The following is a 12,817-nucleotide window of genomic DNA, read 5'->3' as shown; positions in this document are numbered from 1 at the left end:
ATGTATGTCCTCTCTCTCTCTCTCTCTCTCTCTCTCTCTCCCCCTCTCTATACTCAATTTTAAAATACATATAAAATAAAATTATTATTATAATAATTTATGAATATTACATATGAATATTAATTTAAAGATGTTATATAAAATGCTATCAATCCTTTATATTTAAAATACATATAAAATAAAAAATATTATGATAATTTATCTATAAATCTTTTAAAATATATATATATACTGTATGTGTGTGTGTATATATATATATATACATATTATTTATTTATTTTTATTTAAATTAATATTCATTTAAAGTGCTATAAATACCATATAAAACGCTGTATGCATGTATGTTTATATATGATGTATAAATAGTATGCATCAAATTTTTTCTTTTTTATGTTATGTGTGTGTTGTGTCTATATACATATACACACATATTAACAAATCATTTTAAATGTTTTTAAAATGTATTAATAAAAATACAGTTTAACACTATGGGCCCTATTTAAGCACATGGTCTAAAGCGCACGGCGCAATTGCATTTACGGCATTTCCGAATCCACTTTTGCTAGTTTAAGGACGGGAAAAATGGCCAAATTAATATTCATTTAAAGTGCTATAAATACCATATAAAACGCTGTATGCATGTATGTTTATATATGATGTATAAATAGTATGCATCAAATTTTTTCTTTTTTATGTTATGTGTGTGTTGTGTCTATATACATATACACACATATTAACAAATAATTTTAAATGTTTTTAAAATGTATTAATAAAAATACAGTTTAACACTATGGGCCCTATTTAAGCACATGGTCTAAAGCGCACGGCGCAATTGCATTTACGGCATTTCCGAATCCACTTTTGCTAGTTTAATGACGGGAAAAATGGCCGGCGCGCCCGGCGCGTGGTCTAAAAGGGTTGTGCCTATACTTTTAATGAGTAATAGGTGTGTTTTGGGCGTAACATGGCCTAAACCAATCAGAGTTTCATCTCCCATTCCCTTTAAAAGCCATTTGCGCTCGTGCCATGGTGGAATTAAATTTTTCATTTTTAAAAATGTTTGTGTGCTGCTGCGCATACCTGTGTGTGTAATAAGCAAAGTGTACACGCGTTGTGCACCCGTCCATAGGCTCATATGACTAATGCGCTCTTTAAATAACAAAGAAAAATACTGCAGACCAGGTTTTTGTTGGTCAATGGCGCAGTCTATTTCAGTTGCTTCAAAATAGCAACGCGCCAGCAATGCGCCTGAGCACACCTCGTTTTCAGATCAGCACGCCCATGGGCACACAAATGGGCGCAGATGCATTTGCTATTTAAACAACGTGGTGCAGGATGTGAAAATGATTAGCAAACTAGCAAAAATCGCTTGCGTCGTGCCTGGCGCCGCATTGCACCAGGTGTATGATAGGGCCCTATGTGTGTGTGTGTAATATTATATATATTATGTTTTAAATACATTAATAAAAATATAACATTTTTATTAATATATTTAAAAATATATTATATAAATATACAAATATATTATATAAATTTACAAATAGTACAATCTGTATATAAAAATATACAGTCAGTATGAAAATTTATGGTAATTCTATGTATAAATTAATATAAATATAGATAATAAAATCATAATCTTCATGATTACCATAGCAGCGATTGCAGCAGAAACGGACCCTCCACCAGGAGCCGCTGTTCTGGCCCCAACACTGTGGACGAACTTCTGTAGAGACAGAGACACAAGCCCGCCATCGTCCTGATTGTCCCGTACCATATACCTAAACTCAGCATCAACCAATCAGATACAGTGCTCCTGTTAGACATCAATGAGAAGCCAAACAGAAAAAGGATGTCAATTATTTTCAGTATATATAATGTATCTTAGGTCTTACTCTATGATTCTCTCCTTTGGAACAAATGGCCCCAAGGATTCGAGTCCTAATTTGCTGATAACCTGACAGAATAATGAAAGAGGAATTAAATCAGACCTTTGATTTGCTGCTGTGTTGAATGTTTGACCATGTTAATTTGAACCCACCAGTCGGATTTTGTGCTCCTCTTCCACAACGAAGAGCTTTTCGTTTTGGATGTAGAAGTCCGCACAGTCCAGCATCGCCTTCAGAGGAATCAGACCGACTATCTGGGACCCCACCACTGGAAGGTTAAAATCCTGCACAGGTAGAACAAACACAAATCCGATTCACTTCTGATTCAATTTCAAATGATTCTGATTCAGGTTTGAAAACGAACTCACCTTGGCATCTCTACAGATCTCCTCATAGACCATGTGCATGGGCGTCACCTCAAAGTCCAGGATGTTGGTGGACACCTGAGCAAGGTTGGCCTCTTCCAAGTACCATCCCATTCCCTGAACCTTTCTCAGAAGCCCAGGCTGCAGGAGGAACATTCAGTGAATTAACAGGAACAAGAGCATAATCAAAACCTCAGGGAAGTGGTACGTATAATTAGGTCAGATTGCCTTTATTCTCAAGTTCGAGATTTGACGCACACTGAAAACCTAGACCAACCCAGTGACCTCACACTCAGACCTACCTGATCTTTCCCACGGCCCTGTTCTCTTATATCCAGTGCGATTCTGTGAGCCTGTTCCTTAGTGCTCAGAAGGTTCACGTTGTAGGCGATGAGAAACTTTCGGGCGCCGGTGACTGTGGCTCCCCAAGAAGGGACGAAGGTGGCGGGGCCATATTCAGGGGCCCATTCGCTCTTTTTTAACTGGGGAAAGAGGTCCAAAAAATAAAGTACATTTCTTTAACTTAAGGTGTTTACACATACATGGCCCATAAAACAGTACTGTTCCTCAGAATTTAGAACACGTGTGAAGTCTAAAAGTTTTGATGCGAAAGCTTTGCATATGCATACATCCGAATGAGAAAGTGTGCCCAAACTATACTTCAGTTTTGACGTTGTGGTAGAAATTCCCCTACGCACCTGAATTACGTTAAACCTGGTGTTTCCCGACACCAAAAATTATCCTCAGGTGACTTCTCTGACCACAATCGCAATAGCTCTGACCACACTGGAGAACCAGTTTAACCAATTCAGTGAAGAATTACAGCTACCCAACACCTAAGAGTATCACTGAGTCAGACAATGTCTCGACCCATTATGAACCTTATCACTTGGGACTAAGAAATCTAGTGTTCCACTACACCGCATTCCAATCACAGAGAATCCCTGCAGTGAAAAGGGTACAACCGTTTATATAGAATAGGTACATGGCCAAGATAAATGATTGGCTCTTTTTATATGCCCGTTCAGCAACCCCTTCCCCTTCTCTTACTGGCAAAGAAAATTTGGTTTTTGATTACCTCAGCTTGTTACTCAAATCATGAGTTCTTATGGTTATTATTATTTTCAGACAGACCTCTAGCTGTCTGGTACATATGCGTCCGTTACGGCAACACACTAACTAAAGTGTTGGAACCATAGACTGTAAAAAAAAAGATGGATGACGAGACTCCACTTTCTTCCACTATAGAAAAGTGATGCCAAAACAGCTCAGTATTGTTGCTGTCATCTTGCGAAAATGCCGTCATTTGGAGCCAGAGTCTGCACAGGAGTAATCGTGAGGTGAAGCAGCAGTATCAAAGTCCCGCCCAAACTCCCGCAGACCCAATCACAAGCTCACAATCATGACACACCCCATTTTTATAGCATCAAATAGGCTAACTGTCTAAAAGCAAAGCTATTAGAAAACAAATATTTGAACATACTTTGCACAGGGATTGGTAACTGGTGGCCAACGGCAATTAAGTCTTTAAGTAGGCTACGGCCCGCTGGATCATATAATACTCAGACGATCAATTATAAAACATTTGAAAATTAAGTCATGCACTGTTTGGATGTGCACGTTTATGCAAACATTAGCAAAAATAAATGAAAAATTGTCAAAGCCGATGGCAGCGCGCCGACATACAGCGCCATTGCGCTTTGGGTGTCACGAGTTCGAGTCCCGGCTCGCGGACCTTTCCCGATCCCAGCCCCCTCTCTCTCACCCACTTCACTTCCTGTCGACCTATACTGTCCTGTCTAAATAAAGGCATAAAATGCCATAAATAAACCTTTAAAAAAATAAATAAATGAAAAATTGACAAGGAAAATCTTATTTTTCAGTCAAGATGGTAAACAACAACATATATGCTTATATGAAAACGTGTGCGAAAACAGGCGTTCGACACTTGTGCACTAGAAAGTTTCATCCTTGACCAGTTTTGAGCATTTAAAAATGTGAATACTTTAGTTTTGATGTTAATGCTTAGCGTATGCATACCGCCAAATGCATAGCCTTTGAAACTGTAACATACTAAAAAAAAATTTAACCCTGTCCAGTTTGACGTGTATACATATCCCAAAACTATCCCAAAAGTGTGTACAAAACTCTGCGCGAACTATACTCAGTTTGATAGCATGCACAAAACAGGCACTCAAAATGTTCACTAGAATGCTGTGTTGAGGCTAACACATTACAAGTAACACAAGTTATATAATCAGATTACTTTTTCAAGTAACTAGTAATTAATGCATTACTTTTAAATTTACAACAACACATCTGAGTTACTTTTTCAAATAAGTAACGCAAGTTACTTTGTTTTCCCATTTATTCACTGACAGCTCTCCTGTCCCTGTATTGAGAGAAATTGGGAATGAGGCACTTTCTACAGCCTGAGGCTTAATAATTTCACTTTTGGTGTGAAAGGGCCTTTAAATATAACTTTTGACAAGTAAGCAAGCCCAGGTGACAAAAAGCATAGAAAATGTAACTGAATTCATTACTTTCTATAAAAAGTAACTAAGTAACTCAATTAGTTACTTTTTCATGGAGTAACACAGTATCGTAATGCATTACTTTTAAGATTAACTTTCTCCAACACAGCTAGAATGTTTTATCCTTGACCACTTTTTACACTATTTCTCTCCAGAATAAGAAGCAAAAAAAAAAGAAGCATTTTGAACAAGTTATGAGCGATAAAATTGCAAACTGACTGGGCCAGTGTTGCCACCTTGTGGGCAAACCAAATAATTATCGCAAACAAATGACACAGAGAAACGATATTGCCGACATAGCATTTCATTCAGATGACAAACTATAAAAACATTGACATCCAATCAGAATCCATCCTGCTTTGAAGAGCTCAAGTATTTAAAGTGACACTGCAGTGCGTGCTTATAATAAACAGAAAGTTATTGTACACTACTGTGGACACTAATATAGTTATCGTTCTTGGTGTAAACGGGCCTTAAGAAGATTGTAAAGTGGTCATGGATTTGTGGTCAACGAGGCCTAAGAAGTGAACAGAATTGATGAGTTCTTACCTTCTCCGGTAATGCTTCATATTCCCCTGCACGGACAGAGGGAAGTGACCTTCTGCTCTCTTTTCTAGCCGCCTCTCCGTAGAGATAGACTAAAAGACCAAGACAAGAAACAAAGGAGAATGGAGGTCAAAACTGAAGCAATTCTCAAAAGATTCAGCTAACAAACAGCATGAACTTTGCTTGTACAAACACACCAGGCACATTGAGCATGTCTGACAATCTCTGGCCAAATTCATTGGCACACTGTACACACTCCTCCATGCTGACGTTCTGCACCGGTATGAAGGGACACACATCCATCGCACCCATCCGAGGGTGTTCACCTGTTCAAAAACATCATGTTTTACAAACTAAACTCATGTGAAGTATGATATGTCTACATCATCTACTCCCTCCACATCTGTACCTGAGTGTTTGGTCATGTCTATGAGTTTAAACGCGACACGGGCGGCATTCAGCGCCCCCTCGATGACAGCCATGGGTGGGCCCACAAAAGTGTACACCGTCCTGTTTGTTGAAGACCCTGGGTCGACGTCCAGCAAACTGCAGCCCTCTGTGGCCGAGATGGCATCGGCTATGGCGTCAATGACCTGGATATTATATATTGGTCAAAATATCGCAAAACACAAAAAAATTGTACATCATCATACGCAGGATCTAAAAAGAATAGTAAAAATAAATAAATAATTGATTGTTGAAGACCCTGGGTCGACGTCCAGCAAACTGCAGCCCTCTGTGGCCGAGATGGCATCGGCTATGGCGTCAATGACCTGGATATTATATATTGGTCAAAATATCGCAAAACACTAAAAAATTGTACATCATCATACGCAGGATCTAAAAAGAATAGTAAAAATAAATAAATAATTGGATTGTAATTTTAAGTGTGCAGTTTATATTTGTAAAAATAAATGCAATTAATTCACTTCAAAAATTACATTTCAAAACAATTCATGCAAAGCAGTTTTTACAATTTACTTGGCCTTCATTTATAAACAATAGGCCTACTAAACAATAACTTTTCATAAAATAATTTTATTTGGTGATTAAAGTCTCACAGTTACCCTAAAGCTAAGTGTTTCTTTCACTAAAAGGAACCGACTCATTCCCTCAGGAATCGGAATACGATGCTCATGCTGTGAATTAAAGGGATAGTTCACCCAAAAATGAAAATTCTGTCATTAATTACTGTCATGTCGTTCAAAACCTGTAAGACCATCGTTCATCTTCGGAAACACAAATTAAGATATTTTTTCTCTAACCCTCCTATAGACAGCAAGGATTCTTACACGATCAAGGCTCAGAAACGTAGCAAGGAGATCGTTAAAATAGTCCACGTGACATCAGTGGTTCATCCGTAATTTTACGAAGCTACGAGAATACTTTTTGTGCGCAAAGGAAATGACGTATGTGATGCTCTCCAAAATGGCGCAATAGTGTGACGCGGAGGAAACGAAATAAAGTCGTTATTTTTGTTTTCTTTGCACACAAAAAGTATTCTTGTAGCTTTGTAAAATTACGGTTGAACCACTGATGTCACATGGACCATTTTAACGATCTCCTTGCTACGTTTCTGAGCCTTGATCATGTGAGGATCCTTGCTGTCTCTGGGAGGGTCAGAGAGCTCTCTGAATGCATCAAAAATATCTTAATTTTTGTTACGAAGATAAACAAAGGTCTTACAGGTTTGGAATGGCATGGTGAACTATACCTTTAAGAAGAACTGACTCATTATAGTGATTCATTCAGGAAACTACAGGGTCACACTATCTGATTCACTAAAAAGAACAGGCGCATTCGTTCGGAAATCTGTGTTTTTGATTCACAAAAAGAACATTTAGTCATTCGTTCTGTGGGCTAATCAGGATACACTAGTTGCGTTTTTTGTTTTGGATTCACTAAAAAAGATCAAACAGAGTCATTTGTTCAGGGACCGGCTCATTAGAGTGATTCGTTCAGGAACTGGACTATGCTTTTGATTCACAAAAAGAACCGACACCGGTCGCACTGTTTGTTCTTCATTCAGTAAAAATAATCAACTCATTAGAGTCGTTCAGGAATCAGACTACAGCGAGCCTTTTGAAACTCTAAAGAACTGGTGTACACGAATCATTCGTTCAGTAATCGGAATGCTTATTCTGCTGAGTGTCTTTAACTTACAAAGAGAACCAATTCGAGTCATTATGCATACTGTCATCTACGGTAATCATACGGTAAACTGTAGACTGCATGTTTTTGATTCACTAACTCAAACGCGCCCATTATTAACTTGAATGTGCGAGGCTTCCGGTGTCATTCGATTCTAGTTATTTTAGTTGTACAAAACCAGTAGCCTATGTTATGTTTGCAAACTGGTATTTATTATCTTATTTTAATTTAGTAGTGTAAACACACTGATTTGTAGAGCAATTGACAGATAAGTGGTTACATTAGCAGTCTTGCAGCTTTGTTGAAAAACACTGAGATATCTTGAGTATTTCCGTACAGTGTTGAAGTCCACATTTAACAGAACCGAATGACTTTTCTTAATGGAACTGGTCTGTGTGTTTACCTTACCTCCTTGTTACGCCCCTCTGAGAAATTTGGTACACATTCCACCAGCTTAGCCATGACTGTAAGAAAACACAAACTTTCCTCACACACGCTTGTCTACTGAATACGCTGGTTCCCAAACGTGGAACCATATAAAGCGTCGGCAAACATGCCTTTTGAATAATTAACCTGTCCTGTGGACTGGATTTAGGTCATTTGGCAATGATTCTCCTGTCTTCATAGATAACCACTTTTGGGGCAATAAGGTCTTCGTTGTTCAGACTTTGGGAAACCCTCCCAAAAAAGTCAGAATACATTGGCATTTTTAAACCAGCTTCTGACTATGGCTTGGTTAAAAATTGAGGCAAGAACATTTGGTCTTTCAGTATGTAGCAACTAATACAAATAAAACTTGATAACACAGACAGTTTAATAGTTGACTCTTGAAAACCACTCAAACCGTTGCATCATGTCCAGAAAACAGGGGCTGTGATGTCTGGTTAATGAATGATCCAGAAAGGAGCCAAAGAGCTGGAAGAGGAGGACAATTGACCCCTTCTCCATGTTTTTGGATGGGACACAAATACCCTCTTGTCAAAGTAACACTGACATTATGCAAGAATGAGAAGTGTAAAGTTCAACAACAACAAAAAAAACCAACAACAGTTGCCTATGTGGCCTGTGTTCACATGCTTTTCTAAAATAATAAAACAAAAATCTATCTCCTTTCAATAATAATACTCTTATTAATTGTAATAATATAATAATAATTTTTATTTTTTAATGATATTTAATAATAATAATATACTATTCTTTATTCTTTCCTTTCTATCCATCCATCCATCCAATATATCCATTACAGTAATTAATAATAATATTACAGTAATTCTAAAAGTAATTACAGTAATTCATAAACAGAGTGAGATTGGGGGCAGCAATGCACGCTAGATCCGTTATTACCCGCCATAAACTTACGTCGAAGAAGAAAAGCCTACCGGAAAAGAACCGTAGAAGAAGAAGCAGCAGCGGAAGGCGGTTTTCTTTTAGCTTGTTTGCTCATGTAAACCGATTTATTTCTCTTTGTTTTAACAACTACAGCTCACTTTTACTCTGGAGATCACAATAAAGTAATAGGGAGGATGCTGGCTACAGGAGCGGTGAGTTTTTGCGGGGTTTTGGGCGCTTTACGCTTGTTTATGCTAGGGCCTCGTAGAGCTAACGGCTAAAGCTAATGCAGTCAGTTACTATGGTGATATATTAAACCTTATACGCTGCTTTGTATTAGGATATGATTATGTATCTTGCGTAGTGTGAGTTAATATATTTATTGGAGTATCTTATGTGTGAAATAAGAGTGTTAAGAACTGAAAGTTTTTCACGTGTAACGTTACTGTTTGTAAACATGCGTTGTTATTAGTTATGAATGTGTGATTAATAATTGTATACTAATTAACTATACTAAAGAAACTAATTATGCAGAATATGAGTAGTCTGATTTTGTTGCGGTTTCTTGTGGAACAAGTTATATAATCCAGCGTTAATAAAAAGTAATAATAATTTGTCAATAATGAGTAATTGCTGTAGTTTATAGAACATTTTTATACACGATTTTAAGAAGTAAACAGAAAATAAACCTAAACATTTTAAGAATGATTAAATGGAATTATAAAAGGAAGACAAAAATATAATCAATTAATTATATAAAATAAGTGTTTCAATTAAGGTGCAATTGAAGCGAATGCACAAAACACATACATTTGTAATAATAACAATTAATAAATATTAGTTCTAAAATACATCAATTGATGAGTAAACTCTGTCCTGTAGACTGTAACCACGGCGGGTCTGACGCAGGTGGACCGGGAGAAGATCTATCAATGGATCAATGAGCTCTCCAGCCCCGAAACACGTGAGAACGCCCTGCTGGAGCTCAGCAAGAAGAGGGAGTCTGTGACCGATCTGGCCCCGATGCTCTGGCACTCCTGCGGCACTATAGCGGCTCTCCTGCAGGTGCCTGCCAGTCACTTCAGGCTCAGTGTAACACACAATAAACTGAGACATGATTAGGAAGCAATATTATGTGTGTATAGGCTATATATATATATAATAGGGAAATAAGGATTTTTGGCTGAAAAATTCTAGAACTAATTTAGATCTATATATGTGACCCTGGACCACAAAACCAGTCATAAGGGTCAGTTTTTTTAAATTGAGATGTATACATCATCTGAAAGCTGAATAAAGCTTTCCATTGATGTATGGTTTGTTAGGATAGGACAATATTTGGCAACTATTTGAATATCTGGAATCTGAGGGTGCAAAAAAAAATCTAAATATTGAGAAAATCACCTTTAAAGTTGTCCAAATTAAGTTCTTAGCAATGCATATTACTTATCAAAAATTAAGTTTTGATATATTTACAGTAGGAAATTGACTAAATATCTTCATGGAACACGATCTTTACTTAAAAGAGAATGGCATAAAAGAAAAATCAATCATTTTGACCCACACAATGTATTGTTGGCTATTGCTTAGGGATGCACCGATATGAAAATTTTGGCCGATACCGATAACCGATTATTCTTTATTTATGAAAATCGATATCCGATATGATAATACCGATAACCGATTACTCTTTCTTTTTGAAAGCCGATAACCGATATGTTGGCCGATAAATCTATATCCAAATTGTTATATACTTTTTGAGAGCCTGATTACAAAAAAGGTCTCATCATTAAAAGCCACATCCCAAACACTTCAACATAAGCAGCCTAGTTTGAACGGTGTACGTTTTAAAAATATTTTTACTCTCCCATTACCAAATTTAGTCATAAAAAAAGTCTTACAAATAAATAAAATTATGCATAAATAATGCAAACAAGTCACTGGACATAATTACACGTGTAAAGAATCAAAATGAATGCGCCATAGATCAATAAACGTCGATCCTGAATTAAATAGCACTGGATGTTAAAATGTGTTTAAATAAGACAAAATCTTTGCATGTTCTCGAGTTGTTTGCAGTTTTGCTGGCTATGAGAACCAGCACAATTTCGGTGGAAAACGGGCATCAGTGACATCCATCAGTCTGAGACTTTTTCTCTGAGTCACTGCAGTCTATCACTCGTTCTTCTAAATTAAATTAAGGGCTTTAGAAATAAATCATAAATTTATGCTCAAGCAAATGCTAAGCCTGACCTATTTTTCCTCGGTTGTATTCTGGCCTGCTCGGGTGGAGGGACAGACACAGAATTTTATCTAAAAACATCTTTAATGCGCAGATTCATAGACAAGGCTTAAGCCTGGTGCAAGACTGTCTTAACTGAAATTAACTTGCACTGACATATCTTAAAATGTTATTGCCATTGATTTGTATCGTGATGCACGCCAGCAATGTTTTCTCTATGGCACATTTAAAAAAAAAAATTTTTTTTAAACTGCTTGAATGTTCTAATTAGTGCTGGGCGGTATGACCGAAAATTTATATCACAGTATTTTTCAAAATTATACCGGTTTCACGGTACATGACGGTATTTTTTTTTAGGGATGCACCGATATGAAAATTTTGGCCGATACGATAACCGATTATTCTTTCTTTTTGAAAGCCGATAACCGATATGTTGGCCGATAAATCTATATCCAAATTGTTATATACTTTTTGAGAGCCTGATTACAAAAAAGGTCTCATCATTAAAAACCACATCCCGAACACTTCAACATAAGCAGCCTAGTTTGAACGGTGTACGTTTTAAAAATATTTTTACTCTCCCATTACCAAATTTAGTCATTAAAAAGTCTTACAAATAAATAAAATAATGCATAAATAATGCAAACAAGTCATTGGACATCATTACACGTGTAAAGAATCAAAATGAATGCGCCATAGATCAATAAAACGGAATAGCCTCTGCACGGACAATAATTAAATGATTTTAATTACTAAACCATATTGTTGATGAAAATAATAAGAGAACAATACAAGTGGTTGTTGTTATTAATAATATATCAATGATTTTGAAAAAGTAACAAATTAATACCACTGTTTTAAATAGCAGCCGTTGAGCTGCGCGTGCTGAAGCTGAAGAGCTGAATGAACATGGTAAACTGAAGCGTTTTGCTGGCAGCTTATTTAATTCAAGGAAATGCATCCTGAGATTAATATTAATACAACATAAACATAATATTACAACTTATATGTACAAAATGATGCAGTTATTGCGTGCTATAGTCAGAATGTGTGATCCTGTTGTGGATGCGCTCTTCCCATAACAACGCGCTGAAACACGGCAACTAACCCCAAAGAATTCACAACGTTTTATTATAATAATGTTCTCATTAGAATGTTATATACACGACATTCCCAATCATAGTTATTAATGTTGTGCACTGCTGTTTGAGCTGCGTGTGCTGAGCTAAAGATGATCACCGGTAAACTGAAGCGCTCTTTTAACTTAACCAAACGCATTCTATATGAGATAAATCAGATATACATCAAATAAACACAATATTACAACGTACAATTGCACAAAAGGCTGCAAACGAACAGCGCGCATCTGAAGTGTCTCTGAAGGAAATAATGCATTATTTATCGGCTTTAAGATATCGGCCAAATTTTCTTATCAGGCCGATACCGATAACAGAAAAAATGAGCCGATATGGGCCGATACCGATATGGTGGCCGATATATCGTGCATCCCTACTATTGCTACAAATATACCTGTGCTACTTATGACTGCTTTTGTGCTCCAGGGTCACATATTGTCATTTTATTTAAGCAGTAGTTTATAAAATATCGTTTTAAGTAAAATAACAGCTGTGTAGGCCTAAACCAAAATCTGTATTGTGTAAAAATTGTATTAAAAATACTACATTCTAATAAAGTATTAATATTTACATCTAATAAAATAATGTGTTATTTTGCAGAACAAAAACTTAAAACTGATGAATTAAC

At 36.6% G+C, this 12,817-nt stretch overlaps 2 protein-coding genes across 4 annotated transcripts in view; one reads left to right on the top strand and one right to left on the bottom strand.

The window, feature by feature from the left end:
* The window catches only part of ftcd (formimidoyltransferase cyclodeaminase), a 10,644-nt gene extending 2,621 nt beyond the window's left edge, over window positions 1-8,023 (bottom strand). The window contains exons 1-10 of one of the 2 annotated variants that reach the window (XM_016274546.1): window positions 7,891-8,023; window positions 6,037-6,104; window positions 5,741-5,856; window positions 5,529-5,657; window positions 5,335-5,423; window positions 2,554-2,733; window positions 2,255-2,392; window positions 2,039-2,170; window positions 1,893-1,954; window positions 1,649-1,778 (exon numbers count right to left, since the gene is read on the bottom strand). In XM_016274546.1, the coding sequence (XP_016130032.1) occupies window positions 1,649-1,778; window positions 1,893-1,954; window positions 2,039-2,170; window positions 2,255-2,392; window positions 2,554-2,733; window positions 5,335-5,423; window positions 5,529-5,657; window positions 5,741-5,856; window positions 6,037-6,104; window positions 7,891-7,944 (1,098 nt within the window). In that variant the 5' untranslated portion in view covers window positions 7,945-8,023. Of the gene's footprint in view, window positions 1-1,648; window positions 1,779-1,892; window positions 1,955-2,038; window positions 2,171-2,254; window positions 2,393-2,553; window positions 2,734-5,334; window positions 5,424-5,528; window positions 5,658-5,740; window positions 5,925-6,036; window positions 6,105-7,890 lie in introns of both variants that reach the window. The other variant, XM_016274547.1, reaches the window with a different exon arrangement.
* Window positions 8,024-8,866: 843 nt separating this feature from the next.
* cnot9 (CCR4-NOT transcription complex subunit 9) overlaps window positions 8,867-12,817 on the top strand; it is a 14,081-nt gene continuing 10,130 nt past the window's right edge. The window contains exons 1-2 of one of the 2 annotated variants that reach the window (XM_016274543.1): window positions 8,867-9,023; window positions 9,694-9,876. In XM_016274543.1, the coding sequence (XP_016130029.1) occupies window positions 9,006-9,023; window positions 9,694-9,876 (201 nt within the window). In that variant the 5' untranslated portion in view covers window positions 8,867-9,005. The remainder of the gene's footprint in view (window positions 9,024-9,693; window positions 9,877-12,817) is intronic. The other variant, XM_016274544.1, reaches the window with a different exon arrangement.

Source organism: Sinocyclocheilus grahami, unplaced genomic scaffold, assembly GCF_001515645.1.
Source record: "Sinocyclocheilus grahami isolate Dianchi unplaced genomic scaffold, SAMN03320097.WGS_v1.1 scaffold87.1, whole genome shotgun sequence".
In the NCBI taxonomy this organism is placed as follows: Eukaryota; Metazoa; Chordata; class Actinopteri; order Cypriniformes; family Cyprinidae; genus Sinocyclocheilus; species Sinocyclocheilus grahami.
The sequence above is the reverse complement of the archived record's forward strand: the minus strand, read 5'-3'. Positions and strand labels throughout refer to the sequence as shown.